Genomic DNA, 24,850 nt, shown 5'->3' on the forward strand with positions numbered 1-24,850 from the left:
ACAGACACAACGTGACAGACACAACGTGACACATAGACACAACGTGACAGACACAACGTGACAGACACAACGTGACACATAGACACAACGTGACAGACACAACGTGACAGACACAACGTGACAGACACAACGTGACACATAGACACAACGTGACAGACACAACGTGACATAGACACAACGTGACACATAGACACAACGTGACAGACACAACGTGACACATAGACACAACGTAACAGACACAACGTGACACATAGACACAACGTGACAGACACAACGTGACACATAGACACAACGTGACAGACACAACGTGACAGACAGAACGTGACAGACACAACGTGACATAGACACAACGTGACACATAGACACAACGTGACAGACACAACGTGACACACAGACACAACGTAACAGACACAACGTGACACATAGACACAACGTGACAGACACAACGTGACACATAGACACAACGTGACACATAGACACAACGTGACAGACACAACGTGACACATAGACACAACGTGACAGACACAACGTGACACATAGACACAACGTGACAGACACAACGTGACAGACACAACGTGACAGACACAACGTGACAGACACAACGTGACAGACACAACGTGACAGACACAACGTGACACATAGACACAACGTGACAGACACAACGTGACACATAGACACAACGTGACACATAGACACAACGTGACACATAGACACAACGTGACAGACACAACGTGACAGACACAACGTGACAGACACAACGTGACAGACACAACGTGACAGACACAACGTGACATAGACACAACGTGACACATAGACACAACGTGACAGACACAACGTGACACATAGACACAACGTAACAGACACAACGTGACACATAGACACAACGTGACAGACACAACGTGACACATAGACACAACGTGACAGACACAACGTGACAGACACAACGTGACAGACAGAACGTGACAGACACAACGTGACATAGACACAACGTGACACATAGACACAACGTGACAGACACAACGTGACACACAGACACAACGTAACAGACACAACGTGACACATAGACACAACGTGACAGACACAACGTGACACATAGACACAACGTGACACATAGACACAACGTGACAGACACAACGTGACACATAGACACAACGTGACACATAGACACAACGTGACAGACACAACGTGACAGACACAACGTGACAGACGCAACGTGACACATAGACACAACGTGACATAGACACAACGTGACACATAGACACAACGTGACAGACACAACGTGACACATAGACACAACGTGACAGACACAACGTGACAGACACAACGTGACAGACACAACGTGACAGACACAACGTGACAGACACAACGTGACAGACACAACGTGACAGACACAACGTGACAGACACAACGTGACAGACACAACGTGACACATAGACACAACGTGACAGACACAACGTGACACATAGACACAACGTGACAGACACAACGTGACAGACACAACGTGACAGACACAACGTGACATAGACACAACGTGACACATAGACACAACGTGACATAGACACAACGTGACAGACACAACGTAACAGACACAACGTGACACATAGACACAACGTGACATAGACACAATGTGACACATAGACACAACGTGACAGACACAACGTGACACATAGACACAACGTGACAGACACAACGTGACAGACACAACGTGACAGACACAACGTGACATAGACACAACGTGACACATAGACACAACGTGACATAGACACAACGTGACAGACACAACGTGACAGACACAACGTGACATAGACACAACGTAACAGACACAACGTGACACATAGACACAACGTGACAGACACAACGTGACACATAGACACAACGTGACAGACACAACGTGACAGACACAACGTGACACATAGACACAACGTGACAGACACAACGTGACAGACACAACGTGACATAGACACAACGTAACAGACACAACGTGACAGACACAACGTGACACATAGACACAACGTGACAGACACAACGTGACAGACACAACGTGACACATAGACACAACGTGACAGACACAACGTGACAGACACAACGTGACATAGACACAACGTAACAGACACAACGTGACACATAGACACAACGGGCCTTTCATTCTGGTCTTGGTCCCCCTGAGAACCAACGACCTCACGCCACCAGTGGAGACGCTGGTGACGCGTGGACAGGAGGGGGGGGCGGCGCCGTACCTGTGATCCTGGCGGTGAACGGGCTCCCAGGAATGTGCTTGTCGTCAAACTTGACGATGATGTTGTAGTCGCCGGCGGCGGTGGGCAGGTAGGACACGGTGCACGTCCCATCTTTGTTGTCCTGACAGCTGATCTCAGCTTTGGACGGGCCCTCCACCGCCAGGGACAGCCCCCCTGCAGAGGGACAGCCCTGATGAAGCTGTGGGCGGCGCTTACACACTGACCATATTCGAGGCCATCTTGCTATCTGGCCACGCCCACCAGAGGCGTGGTCCACCCAGTACCTTCTCCAGCGTCTTTGGTCACGATGGTGAACGTGGCCGGTCTGCTCGCCGTGCCGTGACTCAGCCCGGCGCCGTAGGCTGTCACATGACCGCTGTTCACGGCGTCCACGTAGAATTGGAGCGGACTTCCTGCAGAACAGGAAACACAACACACGTGATTGGTTGTGAAGTGCGGCCAGTTCCTGAGACAGGGAGGCGGAGCCTGGCAGGCAGGAACACCTGCTCAGGTGCTACCTGGAATGTGGCCCCCGTCGTACTTGATGTCCATCTGGTGGAGCCCCCGCTCCGTGGGCGCGTAGCGCACGCTCACCGTGCCGTCCTTGTTGTCGGTCACGTGAGGACAGGCGGTCAGACCCGACGGCATCCGCACCTCACCTGAGGACCAGAGGGGCGTGGGTTCACCTGCACACGCAGCCGGACCGCCAGCAGGGCGGCGCTCACCTGTGATCTGACCCTTCTGGACCGTGAAGGGGATGACCAGACTGAAGGGGCGGAGCATCGGCTCCAGGCGGTCCACGGGGCTGATGGGGTCATCAGTGGCCTGGACCAGGACCAGAGGGGCAGTTAGGGTCCAGACCGGGGTCCAGGCAGGACAGAGGAGGGAGAGGAGGAGGAGGAGGGGGAGGGGGAGGAAGAGGAGGAGGGGAAGGAGGAGGAGGAGGGGGAGGAGGAGGGGGAGGGGGAGGAAGAGGAGGAGGGGAAGGAGGAGGAGGAGGGCGAGGAGGAGGAGGAGGAGGGGGAGGAAGAGGAGGAGGGGGAGGGGAAGAAAGAGGAGGAGGGGGAGGGGGAGGAAGAGGAGGGGGAAGAGGGGAGGAGTCAGGAGGAAGAACGGCGGAAGGGACAGAGCTTCAGTGTTCAGACTGGTTTCCAACCAGTAAGACCAGTTTCAGGGGGTCAGAGCAAAGGTCAGATTCAGAGGTCAAAGGTCATGGTCGTGTGGACACAAGATAATTAATAAAGAAGTAAGAATATAATTGGGAACAGGAAACCGAGCAGCGTGACAATAGGTCATGTGATCAACTTGATCACATGACCTGCATCACACCCCGCCCTCCAGCAGACAGGAAGCCACGCAGAGGGAGCATGCAGCACCGTGCACAGCCAATCAGAGCGCTCCAGGTGACGCTGGGCTGCTCTGATTGGCTGTGCAAATGTGAAGGCGTGGACAGGAGAAGGGGCGGTACCCATTGAGGGGAGAAGCCACGCCCATACCCCCCGTAGGGCAGCTGGAGATGGTCACATGGCTCCTCTACGTCGAGGGGGGGTTCACACGCCTGACGGGGACAAGGGACAGGCTTTAACACACACACACACACACACACACACACACACACACACACACACATAGAGACACACACACACACACACAGAGACAGACACACACACACACACACACACACACACACACATACACACACACACACACACACACACACACAGAGACAGACACACACACACACACACAGAGACAGACACACACACACACACACACACACAGACACACACACACACACAGACACACACACATAGAGACACACACACACACACACAGAGACAGACACACACACACACACACAGAGACAGACACACACACACAGAGACAGACACACACACACACACACAGAGACACACACACACACACACACACACAGAGACACACACACACAGACACACACACATAGAGACACACACACACACACACAGAGACACACACACACACACACAGAGACACACACACACACACACACACAGAGACACACACACACACACACACACACACACATAGAGACACACACACACACACACATACACACACACACACACACATAGAGACACACAGACACACACACACACACACACACACACACACAGACACACACACATAGAGACACACACACACACACAGACACACACACACACAGACACACACACACACACACACACACACACACACACACACACACACACACACACACACACACAGACACACACACACACACACAGACACACACACACACACAGACACACAGACACTGAGCCTTCAGATGTCGCGTTGGGAGATCATGTGACCCCGTCACACAGCTAGCATCTAGCATTGTGCTGCACCCGCCCCTGGTCCTCCGGTCCCGGGGACCCCGGGCGGGGCCGGTACTCACCACCACGTGGAAGGGGCTGTTGGGGATGTTGTCGCCCCCGAAGCGGATGGTGATGACGTACTGCCCCGGCTCGGGGGCCGTGTAGTAGATGTCGAACGTCCCGTCGGCGTTCTCCACCACGTCCACGTCTAGCTCCGCCCCGTCGGGCGTGGATACCTTACAGGTGACTTTCCCTTTCCCAGCAGCCTTTGCGTCCACCGTGATGACCGTCTCCTCGCCGATCTGGATGGTCGGGCCGACGCCCGATCCTGGTGGGACGGACGACAGACGGGTGAACGACACCGCCAGCGAGGAACAACCGACGGGGTCCATCCAACGGAGAGTCGACAACAACAACAACCACTGCGTTCACGTTGGCGTCTGGAGCCCGGTTAGGCCCCGCCCACACATCACACACAAACCTGTGATCTGCCCAATCAATAATCATTAGCGATCACACGAGAAGGTGTGACATCAGCACTCCTGTTATTGGCCAATACAAACACCAATCTCTATCCAGGCCCCGCCCCTGACTCACCCAATCCGTGTCCTCCAATCGACACTGTGGGAAGAGAACACAAACATCAGGGACACGCCCACAGGAGGAAACGAGAGTGGCCGGCAGGGCCATGGTGGGCGGAGCCTACCTGTGACCAAACACTTGCTGGCGTCCCCGGTGGGCAGGGCGTGGATGCGGTAGGGCGAGTAGGGGATCTCGTCCCCGCCGTACTTGATGGTGATGGTGTAGCGGCCCGTCATGTCGGGGACGTAGGACACCGTGTAGGTCCCGTTACGGTTGTCCCGGATGTTGGCCTTCTTGGGGTTCCCCTCCGGGTCCTGAGGCACCGGGACAGGAAGTCAGTGGGGTCTTAAAGGACCAGGTCCCAAAAAACACCATCACCACTTCCTCCTCCTGACAGGAAGTCACCCCAATCATCTCTGAAGACGAGTTTAAACACCTGGAGACCAGTTTAAACACCTGGAGACTAGTTTAAACACCTGGAGACTAGTTAAATACACCTGAAGACTAGTTTAAACACCTGGAGACTAGTTTAAACACCTGGAGACTAGTTAAATACACCTGAAGACTAGTTTGAACACCTGGAGACTAGTTTAAACACCTGGAGACTAGTTAAAAACACCTGAAGACCAGTTTAAACACCTGGAACTAGTTAAAAACACTTGAAGTCTAGTTAAAAACACCTGAAGACTAGTTTAAACACCTGGAGACTAGTTAAAACACCTGGAGACTAGTTTAAACACCTGGAGACTAGTTAAATACACCTGAAGACTAGTTGAAACACCTGGAGACTAGTTAAAAACACCTGAAGACTAGTTTGAACACCTGGAGACTAGTTAAAAACACCTGAAGACTAGTTTGAACACCTGGAGACTAGTTTAAACACCTGGAGACGAGTTAAAAACACCTGAAGACGAGTTAAAAACACCTGAAGACTAGTGTAAATACGTGGAGACTAGTTAAAAACATCTGAAGACTAGTTTAAACACCTGAAGGGTAGTTAAAAACACCTGAAGACTAGTTAAAAACACCTGAAGACCAGATAAAAACACCTGGAGACTAGTTAAAAACACCTGGAGACTAGTTAAAAACACCTGAAGACAAGTTTAAACACCTGGAGACTAGTTTAAACACCTGGAGACCAGTTTAAACATCTGAAGACTAGTTTAAACACCTGGAACTAGTTAAAAACACTTGAAGTCTAGTTAAAAACACCTGAAGACTAGTTAAAAACACCTGGAGACTAGTTAAAAACACTTGGAGACTAGTTTAAACACCTGAAGAGTAGTTTAAACACCTGGAGACGAGTTAAAAACACATGAAGACTAGTTTAAACACTTGGAGACTAGTTAAAAACACCTGAAGACTAGTGTAAATACGTGGAGACTAGTTAAACATCTGAAGACTAGTTTAAACACCTGAAGGGTAGTTAAAAACACCTGAAGACCAGTTAAAAACACCTGGAGACTAGTTTAAACACCTGGAGACTAGTTTAAACACCTTGAGACTAGTTAAAAACACCCGAAGACTAGTTTAAACACCTGGAACTAGTTAAAAACACTTGAAGACTAGTTTAAACACCTGAAGGGTAGTTAAAAACACCTGGAGACTAGTTAAAAACACCCGGAGACTAGTTAAAAACACCTGAAGACAAGTTTAAACACCTGGAGACTAGTTTAAACACCTGGAGACCAGTTTAAACATCTGAAGACTAGTTTAAACACCTGGAACTAGTTAAAAACACTTGAAGTCTAGTTAAAAACACCTGAAGACTAGTTAAAAACACCTGGAGACTAGTTAAAAACACTTGGAGACTAGTTTAAACACCTGAAGAGTAGTTTAAACACCTGGAGACGAGTTAAAAACACATGAAGACTAGTTTAAACACTTGGAGACTAGTTAAAAACACCTGAAGACTAGTGTAAATACGTGGAGACTAGTTAAAACATCTGAAGACTAGTTTAAACACCTGAAGGGTAGTTAAAAACACCTGAAGACTAGTTAAAAACACCTGAAGACCAGATAAAAACACCTGGAGACTAGTTAAAAACACCTGGAGACTAGTTAAAAACACCTGAAGACAAGTTTAAACACCTGGAGACTAGTTTAAACACCTGGAGACCAGTTTAAACATCTGAAGACTAGTTTAAACACCTGGAACTAGTTAAAAACACTTGAAGTCTAGTTAAAAACACCTGAAGACTAGTTAAAAACACCTGGAGACTAGTTAAAAACACTTGGAGACTAGTTTAAACACCTGAAGAGTAGTTTAAACACCTGGAGACGAGTTAAAAACACATGAAGACTAGTTTAAACACTTGGAGACTAGTTAAAAACACCTGAAGACTAGTTTAAACACCTGGAACTAGTTAAAAACACTTGAAGACTAGTGTAAACACCTGAAGGGTAGTTAAAAACACCTGAAGACTAGTTAAAAACACCTGGAGACTAGTTTAAACACCTGGAGACCAGTTTAAACACCTGGAGACCAGTTTAAACACCTGAAGACTAGTTTAAACACCTGGAGACTAGTTTAAACATCTGAAGACTAGTTTAAACACCTGAAGGGTAGTTAAAAACACCTGAAGACCAGTTAAAAACACCTGGAGACTAGTTTAAACACCTGGAGACTAGTTTAAACACCTTGAGACTAGTTAAAAACACCTGAAGACTAGTTTAAAACACCTGAAGACCAGTTTAAAACACCTGAAGACTAGTTAAAAACACCCGAAGACTAGTTTAAACACCTGGAACTAGTTAAAAACACCTGAAGACTAGTTAAAAACACCTGGAGACAAGTTTAAACACCTGGAGACTAGTTTAAACACCTGGAGACCAGTTTAAACACCTGAAGACTAGTTTAAACACCTGGAGACTAGTTTAAACACCTGAAGACTAGTTTAAACACCTGGAGACTAGTTAAAAACACTTGAAGACTAGTTAAAAACACCTGTAGACTAGTTAAAAACACCTGGAGACTAGTTAAAAACACCTGGAGACTAGTTTAAACACCTGGAGACTAGTTAAAAACACCTGAAGACTAGTTAAAAACACCTGGAGACTAGTTAAAAACACCTGGAGACTAGTTAAAAACACCTGAAGACCAGTTAAAAACACCTGGAGACTAGTTTAAACACCTGGAGACTAGTTTAAACACCTCGAGACTAGTTAAAAACACCCGAAGACTAGTTTAAACACCTGGAACTAGTTAAAAACACTTGAAGACTAGTTTAAACACCTGAAGGGTAGTTAAAAACACCTGAAGACTAGTTAAAAACACCTGGAGACTAGTTAAAAACACCCGAAGACTAGTTTAAACACCTGGAACTAGTTAAAAACACCTGAAGACTAGTTAAAAACACCTGGAGACAAGTTTAAACACCTGGAGACTAGTTTAAACACCTGGAGACCAGTTTAAACACCTGAAGACTAGTTTAAACACCTGGAGACTAGTTTAAACACCTGAAGACTAGTTTAAACACCTGGAGACTAGTTAAAAACACTTGAAGACTAGTTAAAAACACCTGTAGACTAGTTAAAAACACCTGGAGACTAGTTAAAAACACCTGGAGACTAGTTAAAAATACCTGAAGACTAGTTAAAAACACCTGGAGAATAGTTAAAAACACCTGGAGACTAGTTAAAAACACCTGGAGACTAGTTTAAACACATGGAGACTAGTTAAAAACACTTGAAGACTAGTTAAAAACACCTGGAGACTAGTTAAAAACACCTGGAGACTAGTTTAAACACATGGAGACTAGTTAAAAACACTTGAAGACTAGTGTAAATACGTGGAGACTAGTTAAAAACATCTGAAGACTAGTTTAAACACCTGAAGGGTAGTTAAAAACACCTGAAGACTAGTTAAAAACACCTGAAGACCAGATAAAAACACCTGAAGACTAGTTAAAAACACCTGGAGACTAGTTAAAAACATCTGAAGACTAGTTTAAACACCTGAAGGGTAGTTAAAAACACCTGAAGACTAGTTAAAAACACCTGAAGACCAGTTAAAAACACTTGAAGACTAGTTAAAAACACCTGTAGACTAGTTAAAAACACCTGGAGACTAGTTTAAACACCTGGAGACTAGTTAAAAACACCTGAAGACTAGTTAAAAACACCTGGAGACTAGTTAAAAACACCTGGAGACTAGGTAAAAACACCTGGAGACTAGTTTAAACACATGGAGACTAGTTAAAAACACTTGAAGACTAGTTAAAAACACTTGAAGACTAGTTAAAAACACCTGGAGACTAGTTTAAACACCTGGAGACTAGTTAAAAACACCTGAAGACTAGTTTAAACACATGAAGACTACTTTAAACACATGAAGACTAGTTGAAACACTCAGGACTAGTTAGTTCAGTCGCTTGAGGAGCTCCACATATGTCTGGTGGATGAAGAACTTCAGTGACTTCCTGTCAGCTGGATGAAACAGAACTGAGCTCAGTCCTGATCTCCTGCAGCACCTCAGGTCCGACCAGGACCACCAGGACCACAAGAACCATCAGTCATTCTGTGACTGGGGGCAGAAGTAGACTCCAGCTATCAGGAGCAAGCTGATTGAACGTCCTTCTGCCTCCAGCCATGAACCAACCAATCAGCTCTCAGACAGGAAGTACAACCCCTGGATGGAGACCAGTGGTGTCCACAAGCTCCGCCCACAACATCATACAGAAGTCTAATGCTAGCAGGGGGAGGAGGAAGATGAGGGGGGTGGGACATTCTGTGAGTGGAGAGCTGAACACAAACTGATGAGGGTCAGTTCATGGGGGACGGGGTCCAAATATTTGACAATTTTATATTTCATAGTTTATTTTTCTCACAGTCCTTCAGTATAAAGTTTATAGAAATACTTTACGAATATATAATATATAATAATAATATCTAATAATAATATAAAATATATAATAATAATATAAAATAATATATTATACTACTCAAGGAATGGGGGTCAGGTCTTGTTCAAAATGTGGATTCAGTAGGTTTTCTGGCAGTTTTAGTCTCTGGATCTCCTTTTGGTTCTTTGTGGTTCTGAATCCAGACACCTGGTCCTGATGAAGACCCGAGACCAGAACAGAGACCAGAGACCAGATCAAAGACCAGATCGGTCCTGCTGTCGGGGGCTGGGGCATCAGGCAGGAGGGGTAAAGGGAGGTGACAGATGGGGCGGAGACAGGTGGGAGTGGGGCCTTACACAGCCTCTCCTGTGCATTCTGATGGGGAGGGTTTTCTTTACTATGTGCGACGCCCACACCCTCCTGCCCCAGTCCTCCACAAACACTGAGGCGTCGCGCCGGCACCCGTCCGGACCCTGCGGCGGCAGCAACCGGCCCCCGACGAAGCAACCAGGCGCCACATGAGGAGGTCGTCAGAAGAGAGACATTGTTAGAGGCTCCGCCCACGTTCCTGTTTCAGCCCAACAACGGAGGGTAAGCGTCTCCGCCCAGTGGGCGGAGCTCAACAGGGCGGCGACGGATCATATGACCCAATGGTGACCCAACGGTCTGATAAGCTAGCAAGAACACGCTAGAACGTAATATACTGGTGCTAGCATGTCATAATATGTTACATGAGGCCTACTAGCTCCGCCCCTCAGCAGACAAAGGAGTCATTTCCAATAATTGCTATTGTTAGCTGGCTATATTGTTAGCTTTCATTTCTAGCATGCTAAATTAAAGCAGTGCTAATCATTTCTAGCTACGTCCATTGCTAACTGGTAGCACGTGTCAGCTCTTTCTCTGTTTTCTCAGTTTGTGTTTTAACGTTCTTGTAATGAGTATTAAATAAAGTTTCTTTGAACCAGTTCTGGACTGGCCCTGGTGAACTCACCACGATCTGGACGGTTAACAGTCCCTCCCCAGCGTCTCGTGCGTCGATGGTGAACTCCACCGGAAGACTGGCTGGTACCCCGGACGAGTTCAGACCCGGACCGCTGGCGCGAACCTTACTGGCGTCGTGAGCCGGGAGGGTTTTGACCTTAAAAGGACTGGCAGAGCGGTCGGATCAGTCAGGGTCACAGCGTGCTGGGGGTGAACCCCGTCGGGTACTCACCTGCGGGGGACCTCCTGGTTGGCGTACTTCACACACACCGTGTACGGCCCGTCGTTTGCAGGCATATAGTCGACCGTGTGGGTTCCATCACCGTTGTCAGAGGTGCTGATTGGCTCCGCTACACCTGGAGAGCGAACACATGTCTGACGGCAGCCTTCTCTGCTCCATAGAACTCACAACACCTGGGACTTCTAACAAGTTGGGGTTGTGAGGGTTTGGTCAGTGGTTCTGGACAAGGACCACGGTCCTGTCGGGTTAGTGGGCTGCCTTTTGGTCTGCTACTCAACCGGGATTGGGCCTACACGGACTTCACTTCAAGGGTTCCTGAAGGGTCTCTAGTTAAACCCTGAGACCTGACTGGACAGGTTGCTTGGGCGTGTCTCACTGTAGACCATATGGCTAAAGCTAAAGCACCTCCAGCTCCAGATCTGGAACAAGACATTTAGTCGGTCCAGGAGGGTACGACCAGTCAGGGTTGTGTACCTGTGGGTCCATACAGCTGGATCACCAGGGGCGCCACCCCGGCCTTGCTGGTGTCTACGGTGAAGGTCTGAGGAACGTGGGCTCTCACCCCGCTGCCCAGCCCAGGACCGGAACATTTGACTTTACTGGGATCCACCAGCTCCCGCACTGGAACTCGGAACGGACTTCCTGCAACACATTCAGAGGTGGCCAGGAGTCAGTCGCAGCCAATCCCTGACCCAACAGAACCTCACAGCAATGTGGGTTCATGGCCCCACCTGGGATGGGAAGGCCCCCAAAGGTGATGTTGACGTCGTACTCTCCGGGGGTGAAGGGGAGGTACTCCACACTGCAGCTGCCATCTTTATTGTCCTTGCAGGACATCTTGGCCTCGGATGGACCCTCAATGGCCAGGCCCAGACCTCCGGTGCCAGCACCTCTGAGGGGCAGGAAGGAAGTGGAGGAAGTGAACTCAAGGCAAACCAGTCTGGAACCTTCTGATAAGACCCTGAGAGCATGAACAACACAACCACAGGGATGGAGACTACAAGAACCTGGTGGACCTTGATCTTAGCACAGATAGCCCAAGGTGAGGGGACGCTAACTGCACCCCGGAAGTTTTGGAACAGCTCCACTTGTTCAAGAATCTTTTAATGTGGGCTGAACCATTTAAAAGACCTCATCCTGGGCAGTTTAACGTGCGTTCAGGACTCTATAGTCCTGTTAAGGCAGTGGTTGAAACCTGCAATGCTTCCTGTGCAAACCAAAGTCCCTGTTTGGCTTTCATTCATTGGTTGTGTACAGGAGGACAGGTCACCTGGTCTCGACAGTGAAGCGGTTTGGTTTGTTGACCAGTCCTTCCTCCAGACCTGGCCCGTAGGCTCGAACTCGGCTGGGATCACAACCTTCAGTCACCGACACCTTGAAGGGACTTTTGGGGACCGAGACCTCGTCGAACAAGACTTCAATTAGATGTAAACCTGCAGAGCAACAGAGGGGTATTTTAGCATTTAGAATGTGAGCTATCAGAGGTGGTCTCTCATAGATCATCACATCAACCGAGTGAAAGTCCGACCCTGAAAGTTGTTCCTGAATATCACCTAACCCTAACCCCAACCCTAATACCCACACTAACCCCCGACCCAAACACCTACCCTAACCCCAACCCTAACCCCAACCCTAACCCCTAACACCTACCCTAACCCCTACCCTAACCCCTAACCCCAACCCTAACCCAAACCCTAACCCCTAACCCTAACACCTACCCTAACCCCAACCCTAACCCCTAACCCTAACACCTATCCTAACCCCAATCCTAACCACAACCCTAATCTGAGCTCCCAGGGTGCTCCTCTCAGAGCTAGAAGAAGGTCCTTCAGACTTTATTCCACCGTTATCCTCATGGGACAAAAGGAGCGACTGATTCTAGTGCTGCCGCCGTCGGACGGCTTCAGACTGCTTTACGTTTTCAGTTTCTGACAGTTCGTCACGTGAGGGGAAGATTTAGATTGATTTGGGAATAGCAGAATTGCAACTGAACGACTTTAAAAATCCATTTTAGCTTGTTTTGAAGTTCATGAAGAAGTCCCTCAACCTTTGTTCACTTGTGAACCAGACCCGGTAGCTTTGGTGTGGACCGGTCTTACCGTCCTCATAGGGGGTGTACTCCACTCGGTAGGTCCCGTCGCCCTTGTCGCTGATGTAAGGGTCAGTGCTGGTGCCAGACGGGTTGGAGATACAGGCTTTAACGTGGTTTCCGCCGCTCTTATGGTGGGCCCGGGTGTCCACCGTGAAATGAGTGGTCACTTCCCTCAGAACACCTGCAGGGAGAACGTCAGGTTATGTCCACAATCAGTTTGTTTGCCTCTTTAATTACTGGTTGGTAATGGGACCCCAGGAACCAATGCTGTCCCACTGTCAGGACTCCAGACACCTGGATCCAGGAAACGCCCACCAGGTAAAGGGATTTCTACCGCCTTCTGACCCACTGGACTATTATTCACCTCTGGGTTCCACTCCTGGTCCGTAGACTTTCACCCCACTGGTGTCCACATCTGGGTCCACTTGGAGTCGGGCAGGGAACTTGGGCACCGCGTGTCCTCCATATTTGATGGTGATGGTGTACATGCCCTGGAACCGTGGGATGTAGGTGATGGAGTAGGTCCCATCGCTGTTGTTCTGGACGTGGACTTCAGCTTTAGCTCCAGAGTCAGAAATGATCTCGATGGTGAGCTCCGCCTCCCCAGCTTTGGAGCAGTCTACTGTGAAGGATCCGTCCTCGTTGACTTTCCCTCGATCCAGGCCGGGACCGCTGGCCGTCACCTTATTGGGGTCAAACACAGACTGGACGACGGCCTTGAAAGGGGATCCAGGGATGTGCTGGTCTGCAAACAGGATGTTGATGGCGTACTCGCCAGGCTCGGTAGGCAGGTAGGACACAGAGCAGGATCCATCGCCATTATCCTGGCACTCGATCTTGGCCTCACAGGGTCCCTCGACCGTCAGTCCCAGACCACCAGTACCAGCCCCCTTTGTGTCAATGGCAAAGGGAGCTGGTTTACCCACAATACCACCCTGAAGTCCTGGGCCGTAAGCTTGAACCTGGAAGGAACACAAGAGAAAGAGAAGAGAACCGTTTCCCTCAGTCCGACTGCAGGAAGACCTTCAGGGACCAGGACAAAGCCCACCTTCATCTCCTGAGCTACTATTCTCAACGTTTGGCTGAAGTAAGTTTCAGGTGTGGGGTTCAATCTGGATCAGAACCGGCTTGTTTCAGGGCTCAGATGGGATTATGATCAAGTTTAATCCCTAAAAGCATCAGGTTACGATCAGGAAGCTTCTGGACGGAAAGTCTCAGATCGCCATAAATGTATGGAGCTAACCCCCAAGGATGGTCCAAACTTCAGCTGAAGTCCTACCAGCACGGGGGGCAGTAGACCTGAAGTCCTACCAGCACGGGGGGCAGTAGACCTGAAGTCCTACCAACGCGGGGGGGCAGTAGACCTGAAGTCCTACCAACGCGGGGGGACAGTAGACCTGAAGTCCTACCAACGCGGGGGGCAGTAGACCTGAAGTCCGACCAACATGGGGGGAGCAGTAGACCTGAAGTCCGACCAACATGGGGGGGCAGTAGACCTGCAATCCTACCAGCACGGGGGGCAGTAGACCTGAAGTCCTACCAGCACGGGGGGCAGTAGACCTGAAGTCCTACCAACGCGGGGGGGCAGTAGACCTGAAGTCCTACCAACGCGGGGGGACAGTAGACCTGAAGTCCTACCAGCACGGGGGGCAGTAGACCTGAAGTCCGACCAACATGGGGGGGGCAGTAGACCTGAAGTCCGACCAACATGGGGGGGCAGTAGACCTGCAATCCTACCAGCACGGGGGGCAGTAGACCTGAAGTCCTACCAGCACGGGGGGCAGTAGACCTGAAGTCCTACCAACGCAGGGAGGCAGTAGACCTGAAGTCCTACCAACGCGGGGGGACAGTAGACCTGAAGTCCTACCAACGCGGGGGGCAGTAGACCTGAAGTCTGACCAACATGGGGGGGCCAGTAGACCTGAAGTCCGACCAACATGGGGGGGCAGTAGACCTGCAATCCTACCAGCACGGGGGGCAGTAGACCTGAAGTCCTACCAGCACGGGGGGCAGTAGACCTGAAGTCCTACCAACGCAGGGAGGCAGTAGACCTGAAGTCCTACCAACGCGGGGGGCAGTAGACCTGAAGTCCGACCAACATGGGGGGGGCAGTAGACCTGAAGTCCGACCAACATGGGGGGGCAGTAGACCTGCAATCCTACCAGCATGGGGGGCAGTAGACCTGAAGTCCTACCAACGCGGGGGGGCAGTAGACCTGAAGTCCTACCAACGCGGGGGGGCAGTAGACCTGAAGTCCTACCAACGCGGGGGGGCAGTAGACCTGAAGTCCTACCAACGCGGGGGGCAGTAGACCTGAAGTCCGACCAACATGGGGGGGGCAGTAGACCTGAAGTCCGACCAACATGGGGGGGCAGTAGACCTGCAATCCTACCAGCACGGGGGGCAGTAGACCTGAAGTCCGACTAACATGGGGGGGCAGTAGACCTGAAGTCCTACCAACACGGGGGGGCAGTAGACCTGAAGTCCTCCCAACATGGGGGGGCAGTTGACCTGCAATCCTACCAGCACGGGGGGCAGTAGACCTGAAGTCCGACCAACATGGGGGGGCAGTAGACCTGAAGTCCTACCAACACGGGGGGGCAGTAGACCTGAAGTCCGACCAACATGGGGGGGCAGTAGACCTGAAGTCCTACCGACATGGGGGGGCAGTAGACCTGAAGTCCTACCGACATGGGGGGGGCAGACCATGACTATCTTTACCTTTGATGGGTCGGGGGGCATGACCCCATCCACAGTGAACGGACTTCCCGGAATAGGGTTTCCGTCGTAACCGATGTCCACCCTGTACGGTCCTTCCTCGGGGGGGATGTACTTGACTGTGTGCACCTCATTGACTGAGCCGGACTCCAGCTTGCAGGGGATTGGTCGGCGTGACGGCGAGGTGATCTTAACATCCAGTTTGCCTTGACCTCCAGCCCCCTGCGTGACGACGGTGAACTCCTCATCCTTTCCCACGTCCACCTCTGGTTCACACACACACCAGCATTGGGTTAGCGCTGCTACTGTTAGCATCTTGTTAGCATCCTTCTACAACAGACCTTCAGAGAACATATCATTACCAAGGAAACACCCGTGTGAATTACACGGATGGAACCATCTCAGTACTCAGTATTCTGGAGTTTAGCACCGCCCCCTGGATGCTAATGGTGGCTCACTGAGGTCACGCTACGTCACATGTGGGTGTAAAGGTGAGCATGTGCTTGGCTGTGTTGTGCTGAAGCATAGTGTGCTTGGACATGCGGAAGCACATGTATGTTGTGTGTGTGGTGGACATGCTGAAGCACACATATGTTGTGTGTGGTGGACATGCAGAAGCTCACGTATGTTGTGTGTGGTGGACATGCTGAAGCACACGTATGTTGTGTGTGGTGGACATGCAGAAGCTCACGTATGTTGTGTGTGGTGGACATGCAGAAGCTCACGTATGTTGTGTGTGGTGGACATGCAGAAGCTCACGTATGTTGTGTGTGGTGGACATGCAGAAGCTCACGTATGTTGTGTGTGGTGGACATGCTGAAGCACACATATGTTGTGTGTAGTGGACATGCAGAAGCTCACGTATGTTGTGTGTGTGGTGGACATGCTGAAGCACACCTATGTTGTGTGTGGTGGACATGCAGAAGCTCACGTATGTTGTGTGTGGTGGACATGCTGAAGCACACGTATGTTGTGAGTGGTGGACATGCTGAAGCGCATGTATGTTGTGTGTGTGGTGGACATGCAGAAGCTCACGTATGTTGTGTGTGGTGGACATGCTGAAGCACACATATGTTGTGTGTAGTGGACATGCAGAAGCTCACGTATGTTGTGTGTGTGGTGGACATGCTGAAGCACACCTACGTTGTGTGTTGTGGACATGCTGAAGCACACGTATGTTGTGAGTGGTGGACATGCTGAAACGCATGTATGTTGTGTGTGTGGTGGACATGCTGAAGCACACCTATGTTGTGTGTGGTGGACATGCTGAAGCACACGTATGTTGTGAGTGGTGGACATGCTGAAGCGCATGTATGTTGTGTGTGTGGTGGACATGCAGAAGCTCACGTATGTTGTGTGTGGTGGACATGCTGAAGCACTCATATGTTGTGTGTAGTGGGCATGCAGAAGTTCACGTATGTTGTGTGTGTGGTGGACATGCTGAAGCACACCTATGTTGTGTGTGGTGGACATGCAGAAGCTCACGTATGTTGTGTGTGGTGGACATGCTGAAGCACTCATATGTTGTGTGTAGTGGACATGCAGAAGCTCACGTATGTTGTGTGTGTGGTGGACATGCTGAAGCACACCTATGTTGTGTGTGGTGGACATGCAGAAGCTCACGTATGTTGTGTGTGGTGGACATGCTGAAGCACACGTATGTTGTGAGTGGTGGACATGCTGAAGCGCACGTATGTTGTGTGTGTGGTGGACATTCTGAAGCACACATATGTTGTGTGTGGTGGACATGCTGAAGCACACATATGTTGTGTGTAGTGGACATGCAGAAGCTCACGTATGTTGTGTGTGTGGTGGACATGCTGAAGCACACCTATGTTGTGTGTGGTGGACATGCAGAAGCTCACGTATGTTGTGTGTGGTGGACATGCTGAAGCACACGTATGTTGTGTGTGGTGGACATGCTGAAGCACACGTATGTTGTGTGTGGTGGACATGCTGAAGCACACGTATGTTGTGTGTGGTGGACATGCTGAAGCACACATGTACGTATCTGAATGGAGATTTTTCTGTGAGTTCTTGTGAATTTTGGGGTCTTTGGTCCGACGTGTCCGACCGTTTGCGATTGGACGGATCGCCTGACTTGAACGTTTACGTAAACACGACCAAACACGACACCAGACGGCAACACTTACTGTTGTTTAGTCCCTGAACTTTGACCTTGTTGAGTTCCAGTGGGGGGGCCACAGTGATACTGAAGGGACTCTTGGGGATGGGGTCTCCTCCGTGACACACGGTGATGGACAGCGCCCCCTGGTGGACACAGACTGGTGAGCACCTGCTCCTGTGCGAGCCGTGGGCAGGCTGAAGCACCCACCTGCTGGGCGGCGGTGTAGCGAACGGTGTAGGAGTAGTTGTGGTTGTCGATGATCTCGAAGTCTCGGACGGCGTCCCCTTCAGGCGCAGCGCTGAACCGCACCTCGGGCGTGGCTTTGCCGGCCCCCTTGGTGTAAACGGTGAAGTGAGTCGGTTTTCCCACCTCCACACCTGCAGAGAGTTCAGGTGTACGTCAGGCCTGAGGGGGCGGCGCGACAAACGGGCGGCGCCGCTCACGCCCATCTGTTCACACCTGTGCTGTGGAGTCCGGGTCCCTCTGCTCGCACCTTAGCGGCATCGTGGGAAGGATCCACCTTTATTCTGAAGGGGCTGATGGGAATTTCCTGTTGAAGGTGAGAAGCGCCTTTAATGCTACGTGCTAATGAGGACGACGCCCAGCACTCACCTGCTCTCACCTGGTCGGCAAACAGCACCATGATGGTGTACTGGCCGGCACCGGGGGGCGTGTACTTCACCGTGAACGTGTCGTTGTCGTTCTTGATGATGTCGAAGTCGATGTCGGCCTCAGCGGGGCCCACCACGTCTGGAGCACATTTGATCCCGATGCTGACGTCACCTGAGGGCGGGGCAAACGTTTAGAGCCAATCCAGACAGGAACCGGAAACAACAGGGGGCGTGGCTTGAGACCCACCCTGTCCCGCCTCGCTGCAGTCTACGGTGAAGTAGGTGGGCTCGCTGGCCTTCAGGCCTGTAGGCTCCACCCCCGGACCGTAGACCCGCACCTTCTCTGGGTGGCTGCCCTCCCCAATCGCCACCTGGTCCACGCAAGCAAACAACAAACAAACAAAACAACAACAAACAAACAAACAAAACAACAACAAACAGAAAATAAAACAAACAACAAACAAACAAACAAAACAATAACACACAACAAACAAATAACAAACAAAACCAACAAATAAACAACAACAAACACAATAATAAACACACAACAAAACAACAAACTGTTAAGAGTGACTAAGCGGAGGCGTGGCGTCGGATGGCCACACCTCCTGACGCAGCACGTCACTGCTGATGTGTTTGGTTTACGGTTCCACACGCTAACACAGAATGACATCATCATGACTGGACGCTAGTGGTGGGCGTGGCTTCCTCACCCTGAAGGGGCTGCTGGGAGCGTTGACGTCGCCCCAGGTGATGATGAGGGTGTGTTTGATGGGTTTGGTGGGGGCGTACACGCACAGAAAGGTGCCGTCTCCGTTGTCGCTCACCTGGACGTCGATGGGGAAGCCCTCCGCGTCCTGAAAGCACAGCACAGTCACCCCAGGTGAGCCCCCCACCAGGTAAGTCCCCCCACCAGGTGAACCCCCCACCAGGTGAGTCCCCCCACCAGGTGAACCCCCCACCAGGTGAGTCCCCCCACCAGGTGAGTCCCCCCACCAGGTGAGTCCCCCCACCAGGTGAACCCCCCACCAGGTGAGTCCCCCCACCAGGTGAGTCCCCCCACCAGGTGAACCCCCCACCAGGTGAGTCCCCCCACCAGGTGAGTCCCCCCACCAGGTGAACCCCCCACCAGGTGAGCCCCCCCCACATCCTCACCTGAGCGTAGAGCTTCAGCGGCCCCCTGCCGGCTCCGCGGGCGTCGATGGAGAAGTCCGCTGGTTTGTTGACGATGCACCCCAGGGGCTCCAGACCTGGACCAGAACACTTCACCTGGGGACAGAGACCAGGATTAGGGTTAGGGTTAACCCTCATTGGGGGGGGGGGGGCAGGTGGGGTCAACAGGGTAATTGAAATTCATATTTTACAGCTGGGACCAGACCAGACACCCTCTAAACAGCTCTGATTGGTCTAAACAGCTCTGATTGGTCTAAACAGCTCTGATTGGTCTAAACAGCTCTGATTGGTCTAAACAGCTCTGATTGGTCTAAATAGCTCTGATTGGTCTAAACAGCTCTGATTGGTCTAAACAGCTCTGATTGGTCTAAACAGCTCTGATTGGTCTAAACAGCTCTGATTGGTCTAAACAGCTCTGATTGGTCTAAACAGCTCTGATTGGTCTAAACAGCTCTGATTGGTCTAAACAGCTCTGATTGGTCTAAATAGCTCTGATTGGTCTAAACAGCTCTGATTGGTCTAAACAGCTCTGATTGGTCTAAACAGCTCTGATTGGTCTAAACAGCTCTGATTGGTCTAAACAGCTCTGATTGGTCTAAACAGCTCAGGTCTGGACTCACATGCTCTGGGGAGGCGTCGCCGGCGGCGGGGGTGGGGGCAATGCGAGCCATGAAGGGGCTGTCCTTGATGTCGTCGTCGTCACAGATCACGTGGACGGCGTAGTCGCCCGGCTCCGTCGGCCAATAGCGGACGTCACATGACCCATCGCCCTTATCGTCACACTCGATCCTCGCCTGAGACGGGCCCTCGATGGAGAACCCTTCAGACAGACGGTCAGACAGACAGACGGTCAGACAGACGGTCAGACAGACAGACGGTCAGACAGACAGACAGACAGACGGTCAGACAGACAGACAGACAGACAGACAGACAGACAGACAGACAGACAGACAGACAGACAGACGGTCAGACAGACAGACAGACAGACAGACGGTCAGACAGACAGACGGTCAGACAGACAGACAGACAGACGGTCAGACAGACAGACAGACAGACAGACAGACAGACAGACAGACAGACAGACAGACAGACAGACGGTCAGACAGACAGACAGACAGACAGACGGTCAGACAGACAGACAGACAGACAGACAGACAGACAGACAGACAGACAGACAGACAGACGGTCAGACAGACAGACAGACAGACAGACGGTCAGACAGACAGACAGACGGTCAGACAGACAGATAACAGACAGACAGACAGACAGACAGACAGACAGACAGACAGACGGTCAGACAGACAGATAACAGACAGACAGACAGACAGACAGACAGACAGACAGACAGACGGTCAGACAGACAGACAGATAACAGACAGACAGACAGACGGTCAGACAGACAGACAGATAACAGACAGACAGGTGAACTGCCGGGACGTACCGAGCGTTCCCACCTCCGTCCCGATGGCCTCCACCACAAAGTCAGCACTCTTGCCCACCACACCGGTCTCCAGACCTGGACCCCACGCCCTCACCTTCTGAGGCCCCGCCTCCTCACTCACCTGAACCTCAAAAGGACTGAAAACACAGGAACACACAGGAAGTGATGCAACAGGACACTGATATACAGGGCGGGGGGTCATGGACAGGCCTTTCTGGGTCCGGGCTCATGGCTGCCCCCTCCAGCAGGTTCCTTCCAGTTTTCGGACCCTCCCTCCATCCCGTACTGGGTGGAGTCTCACCTGCGTGGAATGTTGTGTCCTCCCCAGGTGATGCTTACGATGTACTTTCCCTTCACGATGGGATAATAATTGCATTCAAACATCCCACTGTCCATGTCCAGAACCTTCACTGGCTCCTCCAGGCCCTCTGGACTCAGGGAGAAACACAACCAGTCAGTGCCTCCGTTGGACCAGTGGGATGCTGCTGCCTCGGGGCCCTTTGGCGTCTTACTTGGTCCCTTCACGGTGACTTTGAGTTCTCCACTACCGGCGCCTTTGGTGTAAACTTTAAAATCTGCCACCTCTTTCACCCGCAGGCCCTTCGGCTGCAGACCCCTACCGGACGCCCTGCAGGCGTTTGGGTTACAGGCTGTCAGGACCAAGAGAGGACACTGGTCAGACTGGGTTACAGACCAGTTAGACTGGGTTAGAGACCGGTCAGACTGGGTTACAGACCAGTTAGACTGGGTTAGAGACCGGTCAGACTGGGTTACAGACCAGTTAGACTGGGTTAGAGACCGGTCAGACTGGGTTACAGACCGGTTAGACTGGGTTAGAGACCGGTCAGACTGGGTTACAGACCAGTTAGACTGGGTTAGAGACCGGTCAGACTGGGTTACAGACCGGTCAGACTGGGTTAGAGACCGGTCAGACTGGGTTACAGACCGGTTAGACTGGGTTAGAGACCGGTCAGACTGGGTTACAGACCAGTTAGACTGGGTTAGAGACCGGTCAGACTGGGTTACAGACCAGTTAGACTGGGTTAGAGACCGGTCAGACTGGGTTACAGACCAGTTAGACTGGGTTAGAGACCGGTCAGACTGGGTTAGAGACCGGTCAGACTGGGTTAGAGACCGGTCAGACTGGGTTAGAGACCAGTTAGACTGGGTTAGAGACCGGTCAGACTGGGTTACAGACCGGTCAAACTGGGTTACAGACCAGTTAGACTGGGTTACAGACCGGTTAGACTGGGTTACAGACCAGTCAGACTGGGTTAGAGACCGGTCAAACTGGGTTACAGACCAGTTAGACTGGGTTACAGACCGGTCAGACTGGGTTACAGACCAGTCAGACTGGGTTAGAGACCGGTCAGACTGGGTTACAGACCAGTTAGACTGGGTTACAGACCAGTCAGACTGGGTTACAGACCAGTCAGACTGGGTTAGAGACCGGTCAGACTGGGTTACAGACCAGTTAGACTGGGTTAGAGACCGGTCAGACTGGGTTACAGACCAGTTAGACTGGGTTACAGACCGGTTAGACTGGGTTACAGACCAGTCAGACTGGGTTAGAGACCGGTCAGACTGGGTTACAGACCAGTTAGACTGGGTTACAGACCGGTTAGACTGGGTTACAGACCAGTCAGACTGGGTTAGAGACCGGTCAGACTGGGTTACAGACATGTTGGGTTGGACTGCTGTTTTATCCAGATCTGGAACACACGGCAGCAGGCTCTGCTCTGTTAGTCAGCTGATCGGATTCTGTTAGTCAGCTGATCGGATTCTGTTAGTCAGCTGATCGGATTGGTTCTGTTAGTCAGCTGATCGGATTGGTTCTGTTAGTCAGCTGATCGGATTGGTTCTGTTAGTCAGCTGATCAGATTGGTTCTGTTAGTCAGCTGATCAGATTGGTTCTGTTAGTCAGCTGACCGGAGCTGAGCAGCGGTTGGCTGAGGCAGAATGAGGATGAAGAGAATGAAGAGGAGGAAGAACCAGAAGGAAAGCAGATGAAGAGAATCTGACGTCAGAGGAAAGATTCTGGAAAGGAAGAAGTGTTACGAGACGATGAAGATGCTGGCGATGAAGACCCTTCACATGGACAAACTGATGTTCAGCCGACGCTACGAGGCACTGGCGCGAGCAGGGACAGGTTCCATTCCTGTTTGTTGTTGAGTTGGATCAGATTGGATCGACTCAGGAAACGAGTTCCGAGTGGTCAGAAACGTTTGGTCGGTCGAGTCGACCCATCTAAAGGCCGTCCTCCTCGGTCAGCCGGTACCAGAAACTGACCGTGTTCTCCTGGAGGGTTTCCTGGTTCATTTCACCTGATCAAACGAACGGTTCTGGATCCTGACAGAACCAAAAAGTTCCACGAGGTTCTCGAACCTGGAGGATGAACTAATCACTGTCCCACAAGCACTGGTGACCGCCAACCCCGACACCGTCCATAGAGGGCACCACAGCGGCGTGGTTCAGGTTCTGGACTGCAGAAGAAGACAGGAAGCAGGAGCTGCACATGCTTTAAGCTCCCCAGAGGCAGGGAAGAAGTTTTGAGAGGGGTGGGGGGAAACCAGTGAGCGCAGGCAGGCTCCCGTCATACCCCCGGACCTGGGTCATACTAACTTGGTCGCCTGGGTTTGGGCGGCGTTGCAGGGGGGCCCCTCTTTGTCTGGTCTGAGGGTGGGGTGCGTATGGACTGGGGTCCAACTTGCACTGGGGCCCCTTTAGGCTGGAAGGTCTGTGAAGCTGCAAGAGGGGACAGCAGGGGGGTTATATTTGAACCTCCAGACCACATGTGGACCAGGATGTACCAGATCCAGTAGTTAAATCCAAAGTTAGCCTCAACATTTGTCTCAAACCTGGACTAGCAGGTCTCCAAAGTTCTAAATGAAGTTCTGAATGAGGACAAAACAGGAAATTCCCATCAGGACCAGTTAGGACTACTAAGGACTAGTAAAGACTAGTCAAGACTAGTCAAGACTGGGTTGCATCTACACTTACAACAACCACACAGCTAGGTGGTTCATTTCCTGTCCAAGTCAATGTGGACAAGGTCCATTTCAGGGTCCACAGTCCTGGTTCTGTTAGGCAGGATCCTGGACCAAAGGCTGTGTTAAGTCCTTCTGAACAGTTGTTAACGAGTCCACGTCTGAGTCCCACAGCAGACCAGACCAGCAAGAAGACCAGACACCACTGCCACAAACCGAGAACCCGCAGTCCTAGGACTGAGAAGCAAGTAGTGACCGTCCCATTGGCGTCCGACGGTCAGTCTGGACCTCATCGTGGCGCCGACTGGTAGCAGATGCAAGGAGCTGGCGCTTCAGGTTCCGGTCCAAACCGTCCTTCTGTTGCTCCCGTTGGAGGACAGACAACACACCAGCAGGACTGGATTCCAGTAACGCAGACAGTCTCTAGAAAGTACCCGGGTCAGAACTGTCCAGTG

At 51.2% G+C, this 24,850-nt stretch overlaps 1 protein-coding gene across 13 annotated transcripts in view; it reads right to left on the minus strand.

The window, feature by feature from the left end:
• Nucleotides 1-24,850, minus strand: part of LOC137589475 (filamin-C-like) — a 55,937-nt gene that overhangs the window by 23,847 nt on the left and 7,240 nt on the right. For 3 of the 13 annotated variants that reach the window (XM_068307269.1, XM_068307266.1, XM_068307259.1), the window contains 27 exons: nucleotides 24,031-24,153; nucleotides 21,710-22,058; nucleotides 21,409-21,545; nucleotides 20,588-20,787; nucleotides 19,950-20,063; nucleotides 19,508-19,651; nucleotides 19,042-19,165; nucleotides 18,806-18,966; nucleotides 18,643-18,733; nucleotides 18,391-18,560; nucleotides 18,209-18,326; nucleotides 16,059-16,321; nucleotides 13,702-14,299; nucleotides 13,345-13,518; nucleotides 12,516-12,678; nucleotides 11,977-12,137; nucleotides 11,720-11,887; nucleotides 11,237-11,360; nucleotides 11,015-11,171; nucleotides 5,304-5,493; nucleotides 5,195-5,218; nucleotides 4,678-4,925; nucleotides 3,706-3,795; nucleotides 2,963-3,062; nucleotides 2,756-2,896; nucleotides 2,522-2,650; nucleotides 2,238-2,411 (listed from right to left, as the gene is read on the minus strand). In XM_068307269.1, coding sequence (XP_068163370.1) covers nucleotides 2,238-2,411; nucleotides 2,522-2,650; nucleotides 2,756-2,896; nucleotides 2,963-3,062; nucleotides 3,706-3,795; nucleotides 4,678-4,925; nucleotides 5,195-5,218; nucleotides 5,304-5,493; nucleotides 11,015-11,171; nucleotides 11,237-11,360; nucleotides 11,720-11,887; nucleotides 11,977-12,137; nucleotides 12,516-12,678; nucleotides 13,345-13,518; nucleotides 13,702-14,299; nucleotides 16,059-16,321; nucleotides 18,209-18,326; nucleotides 18,391-18,560; nucleotides 18,643-18,733; nucleotides 18,806-18,966; nucleotides 19,042-19,165; nucleotides 19,508-19,651; nucleotides 19,950-20,063; nucleotides 20,588-20,787; nucleotides 21,409-21,545; nucleotides 21,710-22,058; nucleotides 24,031-24,153 — 4,635 coding nt within the window. The remainder of the gene's footprint in view (nucleotides 1-2,237; nucleotides 2,412-2,521; nucleotides 2,651-2,755; nucleotides 2,897-2,962; nucleotides 3,063-3,705; nucleotides 3,796-4,677; nucleotides 4,926-5,194; nucleotides 5,219-5,303; nucleotides 5,494-11,014; nucleotides 11,172-11,236; nucleotides 11,361-11,719; nucleotides 11,888-11,976; nucleotides 12,138-12,515; nucleotides 12,679-13,344; nucleotides 13,519-13,701; nucleotides 14,300-16,058; nucleotides 16,322-18,208; nucleotides 18,327-18,390; nucleotides 18,561-18,642; nucleotides 18,734-18,805; nucleotides 18,967-19,041; nucleotides 19,166-19,507; nucleotides 19,652-19,949; nucleotides 20,064-20,587; nucleotides 20,788-21,408; nucleotides 21,546-21,709; nucleotides 22,059-24,030; nucleotides 24,154-24,850) is intronic. The other 10 variants (XM_068307271.1, XM_068307265.1, XM_068307270.1 and 7 more) reach the window with 6 other exon arrangements.

The sequence above is a fragment of the Antennarius striatus genome, chromosome 22 (assembly GCF_040054535.1).
Source record: "Antennarius striatus isolate MH-2024 chromosome 22, ASM4005453v1, whole genome shotgun sequence".
NCBI classification, from domain to species: Eukaryota; Metazoa; Chordata; class Actinopteri; order Lophiiformes; family Antennariidae; genus Antennarius; species Antennarius striatus.